Below are 25,092 nucleotides of genomic sequence, written 5' to 3' on the forward strand. Positions count from 1 at the left end.
AGAGCCTAATCTGTTGAATGTTTTAAATAAGTATATCCGAGTACTTTTTAGCATATAAGAAGTCTGAGAAGGAATGTTAACCTTTTTTTTTTAACTTCAGTTAGACCTTGTTCTAAAGTGAATGTATTTTGTTGTGCAGCAGGTCAAACACTGTTTCAAGTATACCCGAACATGAACCACTCTATAGGAAGTCTGAGTGAGAATTTTCTTTATACCCATGCTGGAGCTCTATAGAATGGAATAACTGGATTTGCTCATGAGTCTCTATTTTCTAGAATGATAAACTGAAAAAAAATGAACCTAACATTACACAATTATAGAATGTAAAGCTGTATGAATGTGGCATCTAAACACTTTCTCCTGTTAAGAATTATGTATTTCATAGTAAATATGAAACCTAAAGAATTTAAAAGAAATTTCAAACATCCTTTGATTTATTGGCACCCTTTAATTTTCCTTTAATTGCTATTCTTTGTTCGCTAGAAAAAATAACTGGTTTATTTCTTAGAAAGTCAGCTCCATTGGCAACCAATTGAATCCCTAATCGTGTATTAGAATGGAATCTAAATATACAATGTGGTTTACAAATTGGCTGTGTAACATTGCTGTATGCTAAAGAATCACCCTAGGCCTTAAAGAAATAATTACATTTGAGGGTATATATTTACCTCAAGATTCAAAAACATTTTCTTTCTTTTATCTTTTTTTTTTCTTTTAGTTTTCTGAGGCAGGGTTTCTCTGTAGCCTTGGAGCCTGTCCTGGAACTAGCTCTTGTAGACCAGGCTGGCCTCGAACTCACAGAGATCCACCTGCCTTTGCCCTCGAGTGCTGGGATTAAAAGCGCAAACACATTTTTAGTAATACTTTAGGTCCTACTATGTCAGTGTAAAGCAAATAGACACTTTGTGGAAAATGTGATTTCCACACCCCTTCTTGGAATAGAAAATTATGGGGTTTTTTTTGTCTTAGGGTGACTATTACTTTGTATTACCTTTCATCTTTTATAGCTATTTCCTACATAAATGACAAAATGTGTATGTGACCTTCATATCTTCATGGAAAGCAAATAAACAGTCACCTTCCAATCATCACTGGGAATGTATGTGTGTTTTTGTTTTCCTGTTTAAGGTTTGCCGTGAATTTCAGCGTGGAAATTGTACCCGTGGGGAGAGTGATTGTCGCTATGCTCACCCTACTGATGTTTCTATGATTGAAGTGTCTGATAATACTGTGACAATCTGCATGGATTACATTAAAGGCCGATGCTCCCGGGAGAAATGCAAGTACTTTCATCCTCCTCCACACTTGCAAGCCAAACTCAAGGCAGCTCATCACCAGATGAACCATTCAGCGGCTGCTGCAATGGTAAGAGCAAGTTAGGACTGTGGGCTTCATGTAAGCCCACTTTGTCTAATATTTTGCATACATAAAAGATTGACTACTTGAGTGTATCTTAATATGAATAGCCAAAGTTATATGCTAGAAAATAAGAACCTATATATTCTACTTTATTTGCTAAGACTTTCTAAAGATAATTATTTAAAAGCTTTATTCATGATTTTTAACCCACTATTCTTTTTTTCTTAATTTTAGAGAAAGATAAATTATATTATTTAAACAGTGCCTCTTATAGTCTGACTAGCCTGAATATTCAAAGATGGCAAGTTGCCTCTGTTTTCTATGAGCCACTTTCATGGATGCTTTATTACTCACATCCTTAATGCCCTTTGAAAACACAGTGCTTCAAAGATGGGGTATTAAACAGCACTAATTTCCCAAAGGTCAAAATTACCTTTCTGTTCTGGCTGTATGGTGCAGACAGAAGGGAAGATCAAGGCAGAAGCCAGCCATATCTTCAGGGAGATTTGGACATGACTGAGGGGAAAGAACTCTCCTTTGAGTTGCTCTAGCAGGCACTTATGGGGAAGAGTTAGTTCTGACTGATAACACTAACTGAAGTAAGTAGAAAAAAATCATTGTAACACTGTAGTGCTGGAAGTCAAAGTTAAAATTACTCAAATGTTTCACAACTATGAATTATTTTGGCATGTTGCTTGCCACAGTCTTTGCTTGTTTGATTTTGGCTACCAAGATATCCACCCATATTCCCAGAGGGGGACAGTTTTGTGCTTGCTGGGCAGCCCAGCTTTGGTTCTGATGTTTCCCATTTTCCAGAGAAAGGGACAGCCTCAACTTGTACCAAAAGGAAATATTTTAGCTAGCCAAATGAGGAGTCTCCTGTCCTGCTCTGGTAAAATCTTCAGTGAATGCATTTCACCTCAGTGGTTAAAAAAGGCATTTGGAATGATAACTGGTATTTTACAAACGAATATCTGTCATGAACTTTGCAATCTGTTCTCAGAGAAAGTTGGAAATTGTGCATCTCTAAAGCTACTTGGTTTATTTTCATCTGACTTATTTTGACAATCAAAGTAATGTACTTATCAAAAGAAGGGTTCTCAAAAGAAAATATAGATCATTTTAGGCTTTTAAATATCCGTGGGCATCAGGAGGTCATGGCATGACTCCTTTTGCTACTTGGAAGGCTAGTTCCTCAGTAGAAGTGTTCCTATCTCCTGAGGCATTTGGAGCACACCTCAATGTTGCTGGCACTTGTTGAAATAGCACATAATTTGCTGAAGGGAAAATGCAAAGTAATGTTAAACTTTTCCAATGACGCTGATCTAGGATCTGCCTTGGATACTAAAAGAACAGTGAGATTCTGAAAGAATTGTAGACATAGAAGAAGGACTTAAAAGTTCTGATAGATTCTAGAATTAAAACTTAAGAAATATTTAATGAATCAAACGTTTTAGACTAAACTGTGCAGAGAACCTCTATTTTAAAAAAAAAAAACTGCAAATGCTTTACATTTCACTTAAATGTATAGTACAAGAGTGAGATTGGTGGTAGGGAGGAATGATTCGCCTGCCTTTTCTTCCAGGTGGGTTTTTAGATATGCACTTAAAAGATTTGAACCTGAGGTCTTTGTCTAAATTAGAATTTTTTTTTAGGACTACAATATTATAATGCCAATGTCTGCATGCCATTTAGCCCCTCCATCCATGCTGGGACTTTAATAGACAGGAATCTTTGTTCTCTTGTTCCTGTCACTTCTGCTCTTCTCGTTTCTATTGTTTACTATTGTTGCTTACACTACGAAGTAAGTCGTGTATGACAATTTGCTGTTCGAGTTTTCTATAACATCCTGTCCCAAGTGTTATGGATTGGGGACATGAAAAGGCCCGTTCCTTTTATATTTGTTTCATACTAACTATTTGCACTGAAACAGCTAATCTTTGTTGCTGTTTGCCCTGCTGAGTACCCACTACTTACCTAAAGTGTTGCTCCGTGGATGCCCTGTGGTGCCTCCCCAGGTTGTATCTTAGATAATTGGCACTTGCTTGGTTTGACTACATTTTTACTTCTCTGGTAACAGTGACTGTTTCTTCCCTTCTCTATAGGCCCTGCAGCCAGGTGCACTTCAACTGATACCAAAGAGGTCAGCCCTGGATAAGGCCAATGGTGCCACCCCAGTCTTTAATCCCAATGTTTTCCACTACCAGCAGGCTCTGGCTAACATGCAGATTCCGCAGCCGGCATTTATCCCTACAGGTGAGAGCACAGTTCTAGGAATCCAGAGTTTAGAAGTTTGAATATGTATACTGCAAAGCAACTTTGAAAGGGCTTTTGTTGGAGGATAGTCATCATGCATTTTGACTACAAGTAAAATAAAACAGTTACACTTGATTTGCCATGATCTAGAACAACATATATGATTTTGGAAATGATGGAAATTAAACTAGGAGAGTTTTTGTTTGCTTCTGAAGGTTGATTCACTTGGTTGATGTACTTGATTTTATCTCATCTAAGTACTTGACTTGTAGTCATTATTTCATAGATAGCAATTATCTGTGCAAAGCATTTTCTAACTTCAATGTGTAAAATTCTATAGTCTATATAACTATGATATAACAAGATCAATAATTTTCAAAATCCTTAAATGTATAGTAAATTTATTGTATTTGTAAAACAATTAGCTTTAGCCTCTAACTCTTGGAAATTATTTTTAAGTGAAAGTAAATATTTGGGATTGTATATCTAATAGAGAACTTGTCTAGCATGTACAAATCCCTGGACTCAATTCCCAGTACTTATCAAAAAGTTGGGGGAAATTTTCTTCTAAAAAATGTGAAGGCTTTAATAAATGAAGGTACCATTTGCTTTAAAGATCATTTTTATAAACTTCAAAATTACATAAACATGCCCAGACACATAGTATTGTGTACTCAGACATAAGGAAAATAATATATTGAGCAGTTAGTTAATAGATTAATTCTCTAAATACAGACTTAGATCCTGGAGCATACCTTTAAAAGAATATGTGTAGTAAACAAAAAAAATCTCCTTTTATGAATAAATTATTTACCATGTATTTGCCTAAAATAAACAAACAATTTATGTGAGATGATTCCTTTAAAGAAAATGTAAAGTTCTTTTTAACCTATGAATTACTTTTACTCCCTGGGTCTGTGGTCTTAAATCTAACCTGTAACTATAAGCATGGGTGATTACTAGTCTGCATGTGCTGATTAATTGATATTGCCAAAATTACCTTTCTAGTTAAAATTCACTTCTATCTTAAGGCCTGAATAATGAAATCTCTCTTTTCTTTACTTTCCACGCTTTCTGCATGGTGTACAGGGCCAATACTGTGCATGGCACCCGCTTCAACTTTTGGTAGGTTTTGTACAAAAATTCTCAACTTTCTCTAACCTGAAAGCATTTTTCCACTGTGACTATAAACACATAAGTGACAGAATGATATGCGTGGACATTTTCTAAGTATTTAGGATTTAATATGGTCTTCTTTGGAATCAAAGTAGACTTATTTCTCAAGTTCTAGTAGGTGGCCACTGTAGCCAAATTTTAACCCTGCCTTTTCCATTCCTGTCCTAAAAACAGCAACTGAAATATTAAAATGTTTCTTTCCGTAGTGAAACTTGATATTTTTCTTGGTCTGGTGTCTGTCATTTTAAAAATACATTTTAAATAGATAATTTATAAACTGCAATGGAACAATTACCTCCCCACATTACTCTTACAGTGTAATCCATTCATTACAACGATGTTGAGAAAGGATGACTTAAAGCAAAGCTAGAACATCCTGCCATGCTCTTTGATGGATTCTTATAATTTTTTGGCTGTGGGCTTATCCTTTAATGGCTGAGCCATCTCTCCAGCCCAATTTGGATTCTTTAGTGTCCAAGGATGGAGCATCATCTGCCAAAATTAGGCATAACAGAATTATTTCAAAAGTGATTTGTGATGATGATGTGATTTTTTTTTAACTACCAGTCATATCCTCTCAGACTTTTGGCTAAGATCAAGTGGAATAACTAGTTACACACAGTTCTTTAGTTAGCCACCACCGCAATATGGTAGCCTTCCCTTAGCGAGTTTGTATTTCATTAATAGAAAAGAAAATGAGAAATCCACTGGGAGGTCACAGTTCCTATAGTCTTCATGAGAGCCAGAAACAGATCATGAGAAAGGTCAAAATGATGGCCATATAGAAACAGCACAAATACAGCAAGATCTGCACCCTGGCAAAAGGATGAGGCCTGTTATTGAAGGATTAGCTGTCACCATAGGAATTAACATTGCGTTGATACTAACAGGAACATTCTATAAATGTAAGTGGAAGAACAGACATCTACAACTTTGAGGAATGTTTCTCTGCTTTCACAATTTGTGACCTGTTTCTGGGGGCTGCTTCCTCATCCTTTCCCTTTCAGAACTCTGCTTATGAATGCAATTGCATGCTTTGGCGCTGCTGCTTCCTGCACAGTTGCTGTGCTTCCAATGAGAGAAACATGAGTGGTTTTAGAATTAGCTCATGAGACAATGAAGGATGACTGCAGGGAATAAGTAGCCAGAGACGGATAAAGGGACAGCTATGGAGTTTCTGTTAATCACTATTTGGGGGACAGTCTTACTTACTTTGGCATTGATTGCATTTTCCTCTTGGCCATTCACTTTGGCAGTAGACTTTCAGAAAATCTGAATTTGACTGAGGTAGACATGATAAATTATTATATATGTATGCTCCCCATTCACACATTAATTCCCTAGTTGGATTTCCAAAATAAGCTGTAAATTAGAAAAGCATCCAAAAGCTTTGAGAATGAAATAGAAAGTAGCAAAGCAAAGAAAAACATCCTGAAAAGGATTGTGCAGCTGCTAGCCATTGTAGCTCTAATATTTCTTTTGAAAACAAGATTTACTATGAACCACTTGTGTATTTGACAATAGCAAAAATTTTCAAGGAACTTACCAAACTGAATACATAGTCCACTATATTCTTCATACCCGCTCTTCCATCATATACTCGACAGAACCACTGTTCTTTTTATATGCTGAGCAGGTAAGTACACGTAAAACTGCCATTTGTACCAGAAAAATCTAGTAACAGCACTTGTCAGTGAACCCAAACACCAGTTGACAATACCCTAATTAATTTTGACTGTGCAACTCAGTGACTTGTCTGCTTAGCTAGCTTTAATAGGTAGCCCTGGAACAGCAGAATTTTTTCATCTGCATTCATTACAACCCGTCCTGAAAATTCCTCCTTTTGAATACACTACAATGTTATGTTGCTCAAAATGTTAAGAACGGCTGTTATCCTTAATGGTAATTATAATTGGCTTTCCCCTTTCTCTCTTTAAATTTTCCTCCATTCCATGCTGTGCTGCTTTGCACTGACTTTGATTGCATGCTGCACCCTGGTGTATACCCATCATGATGATGTTACGTGGCTTGTTGCTGGGATATCAACTATGCCCCATTCCATCGTATCTGTCATGGTTGTGTAAATGCTTCACCCTTCCATGTGTTGCTTCCATGATTTTCTACTGAAAGTGCCCATGATGCACGGTGCTACACCTTCCACTGTGTCTGCAGCAACAACACCTGCCACCAGCGTTCCCTTCGTTCCAACAACTACAGGCAATCAGGTTTGGCCATTTATTTCATCTGTTCAGACCTAGATAACCACAACATGTTGAAAAGGCACAGTATATGCCTTTTGGATTGGTGAAAGTTATTAGTCCATGTGCTTATGTGTTTCTTAACCAGTTGTTAGATTTGGAACTTTTGGTTTTTATGTATAATTAGGGCACTGAATGTGATTTTCAGTTTTCTCAGGATTACTTGGCAGCATTTTACCCATTGTTAATTGGTAAGCAGATATTATTCATGTTTTTCTATATCAATTTATTGCTACCACACCAATCCTCAAGTGTATATGCTGTACTGCGTATGCCTTAAAAGCTTTCTCATCTTGGTGAAGAGGAAAAATTATTTTACAGCCCCCCCTTGCTTTTGGTTATTGTGTTTGAACTCAGATTTAGTAAACACATCTCTTTACTTGCACTTCCGCTGGAAAGATAGCATGCTATCACATTTCTTTCCAAGGAGCGCACATCTTTATTATCACCCAGTGATTACATCAGAAATTCCTCTCGTGTAGACCTTAGATGTGCTTGTGTTGTTTCCACTTTCATTTGGTTTAGATTTTTCAGGCAGAGTCACGGGCAAATGGCCAATTTTTAGGAAATCTTGAAGTTGTGAGTAAATGAGTACAGTAGCTACTGAGTACTGTGATACCCGTCCTGCCTTATCAAAGTGCTCACTTGCCCCAAAGCTGCTATTTAAATTTCAAGCATGATAGTCAAGAAGCACACAACATTCATTTGATGGATAAACTACACTCCAGCCTGTGCTCTGCAAAGTTGACACAGTGGAAATCGTAAATCTGCTTAAAGGTTTCTGATCATCATTTTGATGTAACAAACTCAGGCAGTGAGCAAAATAGACAGGATTCGCCTAAGAAATTATTTTAATCTAAAATCTTCTTTGCTACTATAGATGCCCCAATTATCAATAGATGAACTGAATAGGAGCATGTTTGTTTCACAGATGTAGAAGTTACCAGTAGAACAGTAAGTTTCTTTAAGTATTAATAGATGATATTTGTAGGTTGTATCTTTTATTTACACAGTTGTATTTGCTAAGGTTTGAGTAAACATTTTCATGTAAAGACATTGCTTATAACTTGAATTTGCCTGAATTCAAAAATTTCAAAACTGAAATGCCGGAAAAATGATTTTTGATATAGAGATGACAGCTGTTACTATATTTTTCTAATGAGCTCATAGACTCAGTAATGTTTTTCTAGTTTCAAAGGGGCAAGATTTTTTAAGCCGAAAGCGCAAATCACATTTGAATTTTAATTCTTAAAACTTTTTTATGTGTTTTGTTTTCAAGACCAGATTTCTCTGTAGCCCTGGCTGTCCCGGAACTCACTTTGCAGACCAGACTGGCCTCAAACTCAAAGCTCTGCCTGACTCTGTCTCCGAGTATTGGGATCAAAGAAATTCACCACTACGCTGGGCTTAAATTTTTTAAGATTTTAAGATTTTTAAGCTTCATTTTTTTTGTTTAAGTAACAAAGTAAATTTGTCGAAATTTGGCTGATATGATCAGGTTAAAGACAGTGAGTTTTATGATTCTTTCTGCGTCAGTATAAAAAGCTGTGCTCTTTCTGTATGTTCCAGTATGTTGCTTCCCATGTAATAAGACAAGTAGAATTGCATTAGCTGTCTGGAGGTCGAATGACATACAAAATAATTTAGCAATCCAGTAATTATTTTCATTTTTTGTCCACCTTAACATTTGACCTCTCCTTTGCCTGGTCCAAGGGCCATTAGCAGTACACACTGAGTTCAAGCATTCATTCACATGGAATGTGTCTGTTGAAGATAATTAAAAATCCTAGGTACCTGAACTCTAGAGACCTAACAAATGAATCTGTTCCGAATACAACTGTAGGTGTGGAAAGCTTGGAGGACTTTCACATTCAGTCTGTCACATGGTTGAAGGAGGTAGCTGGTATGCCTGCTGCTTCCCTAACTCACCATCTCCCATTACTAAGTTCTTAACCTGTTTCAGACAAAGCCCCATAGGTATTATACACTAGATAAGCAGCTCCCCTCAGTCATAAGGAATGTTTTACAAAGACATGGGGGAACTGAAGGAGCTGGAAGTTAGAATTGTTTTCACAGGTGTTATCTGGGATAATAGCAGATTGACAAAACTCTGGACGTGACAGTGGAGGTTTGTCCAATGCTTGCTAATTTCTCATAGGCCACTGCCCATCAAGGTGAAGAAAATCCAAACAAAGTGGATTTACATAAAATATGTTTGAGGAATTATTTTTCTATTACTTGATTCCTTTAAAAAAGAAGACATTTGGCAGAATATAATAATTTTCACATGTAACTGGTGTAAAAATTTTCTCCAAATATCAAAAATGTCTTTTTGTATAATAGTATATGACTTATTGGAGATATTTCTGCAAGGGTGTAAGATATTCAGCTAAAAGTGTAAATCTTTGTTTACTATTAAACCTTTTCAAAGTGTTTGGTATTAAGTACATCTTAGGGGTACATGGCTGATGAATAAGATAAACTGACAGCTGGTTCATGAGCAAACTGTTTTGAATTGTTAGGTAATGCCTTAAATATGACCCATCGTGGGGGCCTCCCATAGACTGTCCTAGGTATGTGTCTGGTTAGTGATTGTTTGTCTTAGCCTTACTGTCGCAGACATAGGGTCTGAAATTCAGAGTGGAGACTATCTTGGCTTAGTTCACTTATAGAAAGAATAAGAACTAGTCTCCTAATACCTTGTTTAATAACTCTTCACTATTTCTTACTGATTCTCTTGTTCTGTTTTCTATTTCAGTTGAAATTCTGAGCAGCAGAGTTACGGAGTATCAGAATCTCTCAACGAGAAACTCCATATGGCCTTTCTATATGTATTCTCGTATGTCCTCTTCTACCAACACAACGATAAGCATGGTGCAGTCAATATATTAAGCACATATACCAGTTGAAAATTTAAAATAAAGCATTCAAAAATCTTTGGAGATATTAAAGTGAATAGAAAATTGATCACTGTGTGTTACCTAGTATGGATTATTAATTGTATATGAGTTAGCATATAGAATACAACCATGTAGCTTTGCCATTTATTTGAATTATCAGCTCCATATTATATGAATTACCCATCTGATATGAATTATCATATAGAAATTAACCATAAAATTTTCTGATTTTTTTTCCAAAAATGATTTATGTTAAGTGAACTTGCACAGAGTACTGTAGTAAGCTTACTGTACTTTCTTGGTGGATAAATTCTGTTTCTGAAGTGTTACCTTACTGTGTTGTTTACAGGATAGTCTATTGGATTGATGTAGAATGTAACTAATATATCCAGTACCATTTCCCCCATTGATATATTGTATTAAATTGGGTTCTGTTTAGCTTTTCCATGCTAGTGTTTTGTTGTTTATCCGTGGTGTTTGATTTCAATTAAATGTCATTAGTGGGGAATAGTGGAATAGTGTGATTGAAAAACATGACAGGTTCAGGTTAATATGTACTCTTCAAAACATTTCTATAAGTTTCTTGAGGCATACGTTTAACAGGCTTCACTTCTGAGTATACACAAAACCTGTTCATAGAACTTTACATGTAGATCTGACCTTGCATAGCCAATAATATACTCAATTTTTAAAAGAGAAAATAATTACCTACATATGATAGGAAAGTTCAAATGTTAACCTCAAACCCTCCTCTTAAATAACCTGCAAATCAAGTATTCCCATTCTAAGAAATATCTGAGCACGTAGAAAGATGATGGAGAGCAGCCGCTACATGTATTGTGTCACAGGGTCCTTTCTCTCGGCCTGAGTCTCTAAAATTGAGCCATTTGTCGTCTTCAGTTGAGAAATGGTACTTACTGCTTTAAAGGCATGATAATCGTAGGTTGTAAGTCAAGAAGAGAGATGTGGGCGTGGAGACAGTTTTTATGTACTGGCAGAAAGTGTGTAAAACCTTTGCACTGTAACCTTTTGGACAAGTGCCATTTTCCAAATGCAAATGGCTCATGTTCTTTAGACTCCTCTTTGAATAATAAGATGCAGTCTAGCAGAAGTCAATCCAGGTGAAAGAGAATTGTTTCCAAATGAGGCCTTACCTCCCCAAATAGACAATCTTCTCTATTGATCACAGAAAGAGCTGAGTACAGGTTTGGAGAACTGGCAGGGATGGGGTCAGGGAGACATTTAAAATGACTGACTGATTATGCAGAACTAGAGAAGGTTTCCCCAATTGTCTTTCACTTCATTTCCACTGAGTTTCCAGTTTCCTACAAGCTGCAGTGAAGTAGCAAGCTTTGACAAGGGTTTCTCTGTCCAAACTTTAACATCAGTTTTGGGGCTTTTGTTGTTTTATGTCTCAGAGCAAAACCTATTTTTGTCTCATTTGAACTTATTTTCCTTTATATGCATTTCAAAATTATAGTCAGTTTTATCATCGTTTGTCTAGTAGAGAATAGCAATATCCCATGGATGTGTGGTATGAATTCTTCTTACTAATACTTACAGAATAATCTCACAAATATCAAATAGTAATCCATCTATTTCTGTGACATATAGTGTACCTTTTCTACTCTACATAGCTATTATTAACATTACTATTATTATAAAAGGGAGGAAATATATTCTAACAGCTTAAGTAGATTCAATATTTTCTACTCAATATGTATTCTCCCATTGGAAGGTATAAAATCATCAAATTTTTGAACATATAAAGGTTGTTTTTCTTCATGAAAATCACAAGCAAAGAGAAAACATTTGGGATACCTTAAGGTAATTGGATTGATTTTAAAAACAGTGGAGTTGGCAAAGACTTTATTGCCTTTTTCATGGTTGATAAAACAGAGAGACAGGCTGTGTGACTTGCCTAAGGCTGCCTAGCCATTGTGGGAACCAATTGTTCCTCCTTTTTACATCTTTCTTTGGAACATTTGCGACTCCAACTCAAAGCAGATCAGATTGGCTCAGAATAAAAAAAATACCTCTGGTGATTGGTATCCTATTGATCTTAATTATCCAGGTGAATCCTGTTCACCAGTTATTTCTAAATCATCTTGTTTGTATATTGGGGCCTCTGCCCTTTGCTAATTATTGCCTCAAGTTAGAGACTGAGAGTTGTGTGTCCTTTTACCTGTGTGGGCTTTTTTGAACCACTTAATTTCTGTTTTCTAAAATCATAATTCCAGAAAGAATGTACCTGAGCTAGACTAGATGTAGTTCTTAGTGGATATGAGAATGTTTTGTGCAAAATGAACTTTTTGTAGTTTGACATTTTGATGCAACATACTATCTCATTGAACTTCTTAAACTTTGGACAAAAGTAGACATAGATGAGGACTTAGAGGAGAGCTGTTCTCACATTGCTCTAAGCACTGGAAAATCCTAGCGTTGACTTATTTTTAAGAAGATTTTCAGTGATGAACATTCAGGGTCGTTGTCTTTTTGGTGCAACGCATCTCAATAACATTTGAAAGTTGCTGTGTATGTGAAGTTTAAGAAAGCAAGCTCAAAGCTCGAATCTTTTGATCAAATTTAACCGAGTTTTGAGAGAAATGAAACTTTTAAGTTGGCACTCTTTAGTTGTGCAATGAATAATGATCTTATTGAAGAAAACACAAGTCATTTGACTATAAATTGAATTAACAAGACAAGTCACAACAAATCAGTGACTCTAAACAAAAATTTACTGAATCATTTGTAAATAAACTAAATTCTAATCAGTTGTGATTCTTACTTAGCATTTTGTAGTCTTTGTGTTTTACAATGGCCTCTATTTTTATTTCTCCAAAATTATCAGTTTTGTCCATATTCTCAGCCTTTTGCCAAAATTTGCAAGACTGCTGAAACTTGGATAAAACGTCAGATATATAGACAAGCAATCTAAACATGTCATTGAAGAAGGGATTAGTAGTTTCAGTTTTTACAAAAAGCACTGTGAGACCATAATATTTTAAATAGGGACTGAAATTAAATAGATTCATGAAATTGTTATTGAAATACAGTGTTTACTTTTGAAATTGGAGCTTGAATCCACACCCAGCTGTTGCTTTTGATGTTACTTTTTTAGATTTATCTTTAATTTGCATCTGATCATGAAAGCAATCTTCTTCCTGTTCCATCCATCTTGCACATCCATTTCTGGACATGCTAAAGCACTTTCATCTGGCCATAAGTGTTGTCCACTGTTAGGAGCTCTCAACTCCGCTGATCTCCCGGAAAAAAACAGTACCTGCTCTCAGCCATCAGCAGGAACCAAAGGAAATTAGTGCTTTTTGACTTGAATTAGCTTTGAATGGCATGGTCAGTCAGACAGTGGTGTGTGAAGAAGGAACAGCATCTACACTACATTGTAGGAAATGATTGACGTGGTTGAGGCAGCTCATGCGCTACTTGGAATGTCAGTTGATTCTTTTCCTTGTCTTTGAAGACTGTTGGTGAGGATGCCCTTAGATGAACTGCAGCCCAAGTTTGCTGAGATCTGTCGATCTGTGGGATGGACTGTGGGATGCAGAATGAATTAGCAGCTGTACTTCTCTTTCTCCTTTAAAAAAAAAAGCTTTTCTATCTTTCACTTACATTAAAATGGAAATAAGTAAAATGGGGGGCTCCAATTTCTAATTTTGATTTGTAGATTTAATAAGATAGTGGCCTAATTTTACCAGTGCCTGTCAGAGATAGTAGAATAAAATAGATAAAAGAGTTGAACGTTTGTTTTGCAAGTTTAGCAGATAGTCAAATCAAACTGTAAATAGAGGCTCCTGAGTACCAAGTCACTAATTGGTGCCATGTTTTCATTCTTTATTGTTAGTTTTTAATGTTTTTATTGTACTACATTTTTATATCTAAGTAACTAATGAATTTAATTTTGAAGAAAAGTTAGAGAAAGTTTAAGTTTTTACTACACATATTAGGCTATTACACCATTTATTAGGCGCTAAACTGACACTGTACCATATCACATTATAGATTACAGCCCATAACTACACTCTACAATTCACAGTTTAAGGACAAGTTTAGCTTGGCACACAAATAATAGTTGTCAGCTAAATATATTTAGTTGTTGCCTTCGCAACAAAACTACAACATGGCTACCTTTAGACATGCGTGCATGTAAAACTTTTATTGGTAAGCTATATGTGGTTCATGACAGTGCGAACATATAGAAGATACAGCTCAAAACTGATGATGTTTTTGAAGCCCTGAGTTCCATGTGAAAGCTGGGTGTGTCCTCTTATAGGACACAAAAATGTTTATAACACACGGATTCTAGAGTCAGGCTTTATAGTTTATAGAATTGATTGTGTTGATAGGGTTGATACAGTATTTTGTCACCAGAACAAGAATGGCATATATATTACCTGACATTTCTTCTTAACTTCGTTCAAAATTACCTATTCATGTAGTATCTGTAGCTATAAAAAGAATCCTATTTTCTGGAATAATATACAAGAATATGTGAGGATTAAAGCATAATTCAGCATTTTGAAATTAACTAGTATTTGTGAAAGCACACGTAAACATACTGTAGAACGGTCCCTGAACAGTGTTAAGAAGCATATGCTGCAGTTACCTGACTGTCTCAGTTAGGGTGCGAATGTGTGAGACACACCTTTTTTGCACTTATGTACATAGTCCATGAAAGCAATCCTTGGAGCTTTTTAGAATATAAGAAGTCTGTGGTAATAGCAGAGAGTTAGTGAGAGTGATTTCTGAGGCTTTGAGAAGGTGGGGTTTTATTTGCTCTGAGAATTAGCAAAACCATAGTGCTGAGTGCTGTTGTGGACGCTTGCTAGTTTGCCACAGTTCACCGGAAGCTCAGCCGCAGATATATGCCAGATTCCCTTAACAGCACTGAGCGAAAGTAAACAGCACTCCTTTTAGTAAGGCTACTAGCAAAGATTATTCTCTTTGTTGATTAATTCCCACTGTAAAAATACACACACACACACACACACACACATCACACTACACACTCATGCATGCACCACATAGTGGGTAAGGTTCCCAGCAGAGGCTTTCTTTTTTTCAATTATAGAAAGCAAGAAAAAATACTCTCTCCATTACAAGATAGTAACTCTCAAATCCAGTTAAAACAGACTTCATCCTTCATAGTTAATACATACATCAATTAGTGTGGATTTAAGTGATAAATTGTTAATGCTTTAACTAAGTGAAAGAGAACCAAGCCAAAGCTTACATAATATGGAAGTTGGAAGACAATGTCAATCTAACCCACTCTGTCAGTTTTCATGCCACACTTACAGATAGACAAGGAACTTGATTATTGCCCCCACAAGGCACCGAGGCTTAGCAAACGGGGAAGTTTGAAAGGTTAAGGGATGGATCACCACTGGCACTTAGAGTCCTTCCCATCTTGAGGCAGGTATCACTCATGTAAACGAAGGACCCGGTCCTAAACTGAGAGCAGTTCTTACGAAATGCCGCTACCCATATTGCTAACTCTTAGAGATAGAAAAAGAGCTACAACCATTGCTCAGAGGTTACCACTTACCTAGATGAGTGAAGTCCTGGATTCCCTCCCCAGCACTGCAAAAGGAAAAAAAGGGAAGAAAATGAAAGATGGAAAACAAACCAAAGGCAGAAAGCAACCCAAGGCTTACATGAATCCCATAGCTTAGAGCCAGTTGACTAGAAATTGCTCTTCTTTTTCCCTCAGCTCCTCATCACTTAAGAATCAGCCATACCAAACATCCTAACAATCCGAGCAGCCATTTTGGCCAATAGAAAATGTAAACATACCTTTATTTTTTAGTTAGTTATGCCCACTTCAGCCTTATTACCCCCATGATTTCACAGTGTCTTTACATGGACATTCCCTTGTGAATCTGTAAGAAGATGACATCCATTGGTATTAAGTTATGACTAATTCATAATTTATAGCCCCTCTATCTGCCCTTGCCTATAAGTGAATTTCTCACTGACATTAAAATCTGGATTATCCTAGACGAATTTTATGTTTATATAAAACCCTTCCTCAATTATAGTGTACCTAAAAATGAAAAGTGCTCTTGTTGGAAATAAGTTGCCACTCTGTATAGATACTGCATGAATCCTCACTAATATTCTTTTCCATCGTGTTACTTTTTCAAATACCTCTGTAGCAAGACCTAGAAGAATTAAGCGAGCTTTTTATCCCAAATACACAACCTTAAGACTGTCATAGGACTACATGGTTCCAAAGCTTTATTTCTGTATACAGATGCTGTCTATTAATGACAGAAACCAAATTGTTTTGTTGCTGTGTCTTTTGTGTCTAGCAGTTGAGTGAATGATATGACCATCATTTCATGAGATCCTGGGAGTAGCCTTTTCAAAACAAGCTTCTTTTTATTACTATAGCTATTGCTTTAGTTATAAAATGAGCCATTTGCTCCCAAATCCAATAATTAAAATGAAGTTCATTTTTATAAGGTGACGTCTCACTCACTATACTGTGTAAACTAGTCCAAATTCCATGGCCTTAAATGCTTTGATTTTCCCATGTCAGCCTTCCAGGTAGATTAATTTGTTTAACATGATGAGCTAGGTTCCTCCTTTGTGTGATTTTAAAGGGATAATTATACCTTTATCTAACAATGATAGTGGAAGCATTTGTCTTGGGCAAAAGAAAATGGAAATTTAAAAATGTTATAATAGCCGGGCGGTGGTGACACATGCCTTTAATTTTGGAAGCAGAGGCAGGCAGATCTCTGTGAGTTTGAGGCCAGCCTGGTCTACAGAGTGAGTTTCAGGATGGCCAGGCTACACAGAGAGACCCTGTCTCGAAAAAAAAATAAATGTTATAATGAGAAAATTCTTAGCCCTATGCAACAATTAAAATCTTAAGTAATGACCAAAATACTTTACAAATAAAAACTGTTCACATAATATTTTGTCCCCAAATGCAGCAATTCATTCCCTCAACTGCAAATGTTTGGACTTTTTTCAAGTTACAGTGTTGTATTCTCTGTTTGTGTTTAGAAGTGTGCATTATATAGCTCATTTTAGTATGCTACTTTTTATGTTTATTTTTTATTCTTTTAATAAAGTTTGCAAATTCCTTTGATATGTCTTTTTTATGAATCCATACTCACACACTCAGCCAAAAGTTACACATGTTCTAGTATATAAAACTTGACATTAATAGCTCTAATATAGTTTAAGTTTGTGAATTGGCTCAGTGTTATATTCCATACACATACTAAGTTTATTTCCAAATGCCTTAAGTATTTTGAAATAGGTAGATGATATATTCATTTCCTTTGTGTTTTTCCCATAAGATTGTAGTTAGTAACACAAAAAGTTGCATTTTAGTAAAATAAAAAAGTATCATGGTTTCTATTGTCCCTCAGAAGCCTAAAGCCATTGATGCCCATCTTGACAAGAATGAATTGAACAACACTGGTTTCCTATGTCATAGTGGAAGTGTAGGAGAAAATGGGTAACTGGTGCACTCTTGTATTTTGAAATATGTCTTAGAGTTTGAGGGACAGTTGAAACCATTTATTTTTTGTTTTATTTAATAATTCATGGCAGACATTCCCTATTGTCTATTGTCAAACTGGAAACTTAGAGTTTCTATTGCTCAAAGGTTGACCTGTAGGCAAAACCAGATATCAACCAAGTTTGTCTTGGGAACTTTTCATTTTCCACAGCATCTTTTGTGCTCCATCTTACTCATCCCGAAGTGTCTCTAGCTTCCCTATCAGAACTTTATTGTTGGGATCTCAGGTTTCAGAGACCTTTTCACAACCAAAATTTAAGAGAAAAATTACAATCTAAAGAAGGAAAGTATTTAATGTACTATCTTTCCTGGGGAACCAGTGGTTCAGTATCAGGTACCTACATGCATAGATAACAGGGGTGTGTATTACTGAAGCAAACCTTGAACATCCGGTCTAGGCATTTAGAAGAATTCAAATTTCTATAGAAATTGCCATCTCAAGAGGGCCAAGAAATGAAAATGCTCTTTTTATAATTGCCCGCAAGATTCTCAAATAATGATGAACCTAAAATACTAACTAGATAGTGAAAACCTGAAGATTCCAGAGTGAAGAATCTATTCATGTGGTCAGCATCTTAATAGTATGCCCTATGGACCAGCCTCTTCTGGGTTTACATTTTATCATAATCTAATGGCTATACTTATTAACTAATATTAAACAGATTAACACACATTCTCATTTTTTAAAAAAATAACTATATTGAAATCTTCCTTTGACTCCTTGGAGCCCTTTCTTTTTTTGTACCTGGCTCACACATTTTGCTCATAAGCAGGAAGATAGTGTGTATCTGAAGACTAAAGCAGGGGCAGCCTCCAGGGCATGGGCTAAGATTTGTTAGAACTACACAGATAAGTTGTTGTCTCAAATGCATAATTGTCATGTAGATGCAGAAGTCAGTATTAAAAAGACATTCTGACCAGCGTACCCCAGGGTTTCGTGTTGTGTATGGAAACAGCAGAGGGAGGAGTGTTCAGTGCAAGGTACAGCAGACACACATGAAAATGTGATAAGATTGGATGTGTTTCTCTGTATGTGGTATAAGGCAGAGCCTTCTTAGAGATGTGCAACGAGAGTCTGGTGAAAACAGTCGCGGCAGATAAATAGCAGAGAGACTACCTGTTAAAGCAGATGGCCTGTTGAACAACTGGAGTTAGGGAGCATAGAAGGAAGCCGAGGCATGTCTGCAACCCATTTGAAGAGACCTGTCACAGAAGATGCTGACCCACCCAATGAGCATCAACGTAGCTCTCAAGCAGAGGGTAGTCAAAAATGAGATTGACTTTTCTATGTAGATCCACAGGTGAAAAAGAAAAGATCTGAGTAAATTGGGAGCGTGGGGGTCACAGGAAAGAATAGAAAATGAGGGGGGGGGGTAATGGAGGGGAGTAGAAAAATTGTATGGCTCAATAAAAAACAAAAACAAGAAAAAATAGCCAATGATATTTGATGAAGGATTCAACATCCTAAGCCATCAGGGAAAGGCAAATTAAAAATTATTTGTGGGGGTTGGAGAGATGGCTCAGAGGTTAAGAGCCCTGGCTGCACTTCCAGAGGACCTGAGTTCAATTCCCAGCAACCACATGGTGGCTCATAGCCATCTGTAATGAGATCTGGTGCCCTCTTTCTTTCGTGCATGCATACATGGTGTCAGAATGTTGTATACATAATAAAGGAATCTTTTTAAAAAAAAAACAATGAGCTCGGATGGAAGCATCCCCTTTACCTTTCAGGACCTAAAAGATTGAAAATTATGGGTTAGAAAACTCAGCAGTTAAAAGAGGCTGTAATTGTGTTAATTATACAAGTATATTGTAAGTGATTATTGGTTCGCTTTTATTCACTAATAAACGTTATTTGTGTGGTTCATTCAAGATGTTGTGGCTCTTTTAAATTCCTATTAATAATGTTCACATTAAAATACATTTGGGGTCAGTAATACTAGGACAGCCTGAACTTACCCGAGGCCAGGTGATTAACAGTTACAATCTAGAGCTCTAGTTAGGTGCAGCCAGCAAATGAGATGTTTGTGCAAATAAGCATGCCCATTTTTAGAATTTGTATAGAAGACCTTAATGATAATATCAAGTAAGTCTCTAAAATGTTCTCATCCAGCAGTCTGGAATAGAGACCCTTTAACAACTACTTTTCTCCTGATGGACACCATAAGAAGAATTCTAGACCTTAAATTGATTGGGATGATCGTATGGACCCAGAAAATCTTCCAAAAAAATAAGAAAAAATGAACAAAGAGCATAGTCAACATAGAGTGACATTCGTTATTCTGTATTTCTGATCCTGAGGAAGTGTCATGGTTTTTAAACGCACCATTCTTGGGGCAATCAGGTGGTAAGGGCATCCGACACCAAGCTTGGTGACTCAAGTTTGGGCCTCAGGATTCACATAGTGGAAGCACTGAAATGGCTTCAGCTGTTGGACAATGATCTTGTACCCTATAAAGGTTTGTCAGTTGTACTGGTTTAATAAAATGCTGATTGGCCAGTAGCCAGGCAAGAAGTATAGGTGGGGCAACCAGAACAGGTGAATTCTGGGAAGAGGAAAGACTCAGTCTGCAGCCATTCAGACACAGAGGAAGCAAGATGAGAATGACTCACTAATAAAAGGTACCAAGTCACATGGTTAACATAGATATGAATTATGGGCTAATGTAAGTTATAAGAGTTAATAAGAAGCCTGAGCTAATAGACCAACCAGTTTATAATTAATGTAGACCTCTGTGTGTTTCTTTGGGGCTAAATGGCTGTGGGATCAGGCAGGATAGAAACCTTTGTCAACAGGCTTCTGCAAGTTGTCCTCTGACTTCCACATGTAATCTGTGGCTTGTGGTCACATTTGCTCTCTCTCTCTCTCTCTCTCTCTCTCTCTCTCTCATCCCTTCCTCTCTTCATCCTCCTTTTCTCTTCTCTATTTCTTGATTCTATCATTTCTATCTCAAATCTCTGTCCCCTTTTCTGACCCTCCCCTCTTCCCCATCCCAATAAAAAATTTCAAAAGTAATGTATCACTCTGGATATTGTAAGAATGGTGTACAAAAACAAAAACTAACAAAAAAGTAAAACAATTTTGAGTTATAGTGGGTTAAAACCCCATAAGTAGTATATTAAATTTATTACTGTATGTGTTTACTGGTGTGTCACTTTGCATTTCCCCCTTCCAATTTTTCTTCCTTCTGACCCATCTGTGTAACTGTGAGAGTCATTTTCCAAAGTCAAAATTTTTCATTTACTTCATTCACTGTATTATATGAGAAAATCTATTTTAAATAAAAGGAAACAAAACAAAATACAAATATATAATCACATATATAGATACACAAACAACACACACACACATATATATATACATACACATACATGTATACACAACACATTGTATTTTTATTAAAATATTTATAGTTTCAAGGGTTAACGTATGTTAAATATAATGGTATACGATAATGTATGGTGTAGGAGGTCATTCTGTATTTGTGTTGCTTTTATTGGTTAATAAAGAAACTGCCTTGGTCTTTTGATAGGGCAGAACTTAGATAGGCGGGGAAAACAGAACAGGATGCTGGGAAGAAGGGCAATGTGGCAGACGCCTTGGTTTTCCTTCCTGAGATGGACACTGGTTAGACTGGTGCTGGTAAGCCACAGTCAAGTGACGATACACATTAATATGGGTTAAACTAATATGTGAGAGTTAGCCAGTAAGGGGCTGGAGATAATTGGCCAGGAAGTAATTTAATTAATATAATTTCTGTGTGGTTATTTCGGGGCTAAGCTATCCGGGGAGACGGGACCAAAAGCAGCCCGCCGCTCTAGCTGGGTAGGACAGAACAAAGGGCTCCACTCCCCCTACAACAAATGTAAGTCTATTTTGTGGGTTATAGTCATAATGAATTTACTACTATATTTTAAATATTAAATCACAATTGTGATGCTAATAATATAGCACATCAAAGTAAAGAAAAATTTTACTTTAAAAAATGTTTCAGTTTCTCAATTTCTATGGAGTAAAGTATACATTCTAACATTTCAATTTTTTGTTAAATAATGGTTTTAATTTTTAAAATTGGCACATATATTATATATAGTGATTTATTTTATAACTACAATACCTTTCAAGTGCACCATTACTTTATCAGTAGCAAGTCCCCATACTCTCTCCTTTTTCTTATCACCCCAGTAGTTTCCTTCCCTCACTCAGTCATGCTTCTACTTTCATATGCTATGTATATAAATGATTTTATGTATCCTTATAAAATCTAAAATTCACTTAAGAAAAAAAATTAAATATTTGTCTCTTTTAAGTACAGCTTCTTTTGCATTTTACTGCAAAAGGCAGGATTTCATTATTTAACAATTTTCAGTAACAATTCATCTGGGAGAGACAGTAGGCTGATCTCACAACATGGCTATTGTGAATAGTGCAACAATAACTACAGATGTGCAAGTATCTCTGTTGGCTGATGACTTAGATTATTTTCAGGATATTATGAGGAGTAGTACGGCTGGGTCATATGCTAGTTCTATCTGTACTAGTTTTAGACACTTGTATGTTGATTTCCATAGTGAGTGAATTAACTTAGCATCCCACCAGCTGTGTACAATTGCTCATCCCTTGCCTGCATCCTCTCAAGATGTCCTTATGTGCCCAGAAAGTTATCCATTTTAATTTTTATTTTAATATATTAAATTTTTACAGTATACACACACACACACACTCATGTGTGCCACGAATTGTGTATGGAAGATGATAAATTCATGGAAGTTTCTTCTCACTTTCTCCCAGGTGGGCTTCCAGGATTGAACTCAGGTTTCCAGGCTTGGCTGCAAGCACCCTTAGCAACTGAGCCATCTTGTTGGCCATATTCATTATTTTAGGTTGTCCAAGTTATTCATCATATAGATTTTCAATACATGACCTAATGATCCACTGAATCTCATTGGTGTTTTTGTGAAATTTCCTTTTTTTATCTCTAGTTTTATTACTTTGAGTCTTCTCTTTCTTTTGGTTAGTTTGAATAAGTTTTTTAATCTTTGCCCTTTTAAAAGCATGAGCTCTTTGTTTCACTGATCATTTGTATTGTTCCTCTTGGTTTAATTAACTATTTTTTCCCTAACTGTCTTAGTTCAGTTTTCTATTCTATGAAGAGACGACATAACCTTGACAATTCTTACAAAGGAAAACATTTAATTGGGTGGATTACAGTTCAGAGATTTAGTCCATTATCTTCACGGCAGGGCATGGCAGCATGCAGGCAGGTATGGTGCTGGAGAAGTAGCTGAGAGTCCTACATCTTGATTCATAAGCAACAGGAAGTAAACTGCATCTCTGGGTGTAGCCTGAGCACATATGACACATCTAAGTCCACCCACGCAGTGACATACTTCTTCCAACAAGTAGCACCTAATTCAATAAAGCCACTGCTCCTAAGAGTGCCACTCCTATGAGCTTATGGGGCCAATGACATTCAAACTGCCACACTAACCTTGATCATTTGTCAACCTACTGCTTTGAACTTGCCATGTGGTTAGTTTTCTAAGGCCTTGAAGTACACCATTAAGTTATTTATTTGTGGCTGATTTTGAAAAATGTAGGCACTTACAGACAGAACAAGGTCCGTTTGACTCACAGAGACTGAAAACAGCAAGCACAGGGCCTGCACTGATCTGCACCAGGTCTTCTGTATATGCATCACTTTCAACTTGGTGCTTTTATGGGATCCCTAATATGGCAGCAAGTGCATTTCTGATTCTTGTGCCTTCTCTTAGAGCTTTTCTATTTTTCTGCTTGCTTGGCTTGTCCAACTTCAATATGATAGTTTTCTTTTTATCATATTATGTTTTGTTTTTCTCTTCTTGAAGGCTGTTCTTTTCTAATGAGAGACAGAAAGGGAGTAGGTCCAGATGGGAGGGGAAGAGGAGAGGAACTGGAAGGAGTAGAGGAAAGGGAAACTGTACTCAGATTATACTGTATGAGAAAATATTCTATGTTTAATTAAAAGAGAAAAACAATACTTCTATTAAATCCCAAAGGCTCTGGTATGTTTTATTTGCTCATTTGAATCAGGAAGATTCAAACTTTCTTTCTCTCTCTTTTTTTCCCATTTGATTTCAGGACGTTTTAGTTTTACCTTCTAATTTATTCAACGACCTTTTTGACCTCCACAAGTTTGTGTATTTGCTGTAGTTTTTCTTGCTTTGGATTTCTAATTTAATTCCATGTGGTCAGGTAGAATACAAGACATTATTGCAAAACAGTTTTTTACTATTTTTATTTTTGAGATTATAACTACATTTCTCCCTTCCCTTTCCTCCTTCCAAATCTCCTCTCATATACCCCTCCTTATTCTCTTTTAAGTTAATGCCCCCCTTTTCATGAATTGCTATTACCTGCATAATATATATATATATATATATATATATATTCCAAAATATAGCTTTCTCAGTTCATATAATGTTACTTGCTCCCTCCAAATGCGAAGTATTTTTATAACTTGCTTTGTTTCCTAAAATATAATCCACTTTGGAGAGAGGACCACAAGCTGCTGAGAATATTGTGTCTTCTGCACTGCTTGGGTAGAATAGATGTTTGTTAAATCCATTTGATCTATAGTTTCATTTAACTCTGATATTTTTTATTGAAGTTCTCTGTATGGTTTGCCTATTAATAATAGTAAAGTATTTAAGTCTCCCATAATTATTGTGCCAAGGTTAATCTGTACCCTTACATCCAGTAGTGTTTGTTTTATGAAATAGGGAGTGCCAATGTTTGGTGCATATGTGTTTAGAACTTTTATACATCTCAGTGAATTGCTCCCTTAATCAATATGAAGTGACCTTTTAGCTCCTCTGAGTAGTTTTGTCTTGAAGTCCACATTGTCAGATATTAGCCTGTGCCTACATCTTTCTGCTTTTGGGTTCTATTTATGTGCAATGCCTGTTTCCATTCTTATACAGGAAGGTTGTGTTTGTCTTTGCCAGGGAGGTACTTACTTTGTTAGAAATAAATAAATCTGTCCTGGTTTTTAATACAATTGTTAGTATATGTCTTTTGATTAGAGAATAGAGACCATTAATACTCAGTTATTATTTAAATGTTCATTTCAGTCAATTTGTTGCTTTTGTGATGTTTTGCTGCTTCCCTATTCCTCACCTGCTTAACTATTGCTCCACTGTTTTATTCATTCCTGTGGCTTCACGGATGTGTTGATTTTTCTCTTTCGTGCATAGGATTCCTTCTGTAGTTCTAGCTTAGTGAATTCTTCTAGTTTGTGTTTTTTATGGAAAGTCTTCCTCCTGTTTCAGCTATGAAGGAGAGTTTTGTAGGATGTAGTATCTAGGTTGGCAGTCATTGCTCTTCCAAGCTTGAAAGGCATTACTTCATGCCTTCCTACCTTTTACAATTTCTGCTGAGGAATCTGCTAGAGTGATGTTTCGTTTCTGTTTTTAACAAGTAAAGCTTGCCTGAAGATCAGAGTGCAGAGCTAAACCACTAGAGGCCAGGCAGTGGTGGCACACACCTTTAATCCCAGCACTCAGGAGAGAGAGGCAGGCGGATCTCTGTGAGTTGAAAGCCACC

At 36.4% G+C, this 25,092-nt stretch overlaps 1 protein-coding gene across 13 annotated transcripts in view; it reads left to right on the plus strand.

Annotated features, from left to right (window-relative positions):
• Window positions 1-17,069, plus strand: part of Mbnl3 (muscleblind like splicing regulator 3) — a 107,373-nt gene extending 90,304 nt beyond the window's left edge. For 10 of the 13 annotated variants that reach the window (XM_048450349.3, XM_048450348.3, XM_085684423.2 and 7 more), the window contains 6 exons: window positions 1,129-1,365; window positions 3,465-3,615; window positions 4,705-4,740; window positions 6,922-7,016; window positions 7,930-8,003; window positions 9,808-17,069. In XM_048450349.3, the coding sequence (XP_048306306.1) occupies window positions 1,129-1,365; window positions 3,465-3,615; window positions 4,705-4,740; window positions 6,922-7,016; window positions 7,930-7,986 (576 nt within the window). In that variant the 3' untranslated portion in view covers window positions 7,987-8,003; window positions 9,808-17,069. The remainder of the gene's footprint in view (window positions 1-1,128; window positions 1,366-3,464; window positions 3,616-4,704; window positions 4,741-6,921; window positions 7,017-7,929; window positions 8,004-9,807) is intronic. The other 3 variants (XM_048450345.3, XM_048450344.3, XM_048450346.3) reach the window with 3 other exon arrangements.
• Window positions 17,070-25,092: the final 8,023 nt, after the last annotated feature.

This window comes from Myodes glareolus, chromosome X, assembly GCF_982192425.1.
Source record: "Myodes glareolus chromosome X, mMyoGla1.1, whole genome shotgun sequence".
Taxonomy (NCBI): Eukaryota; Metazoa; Chordata; class Mammalia; order Rodentia; family Cricetidae; genus Myodes; species Myodes glareolus.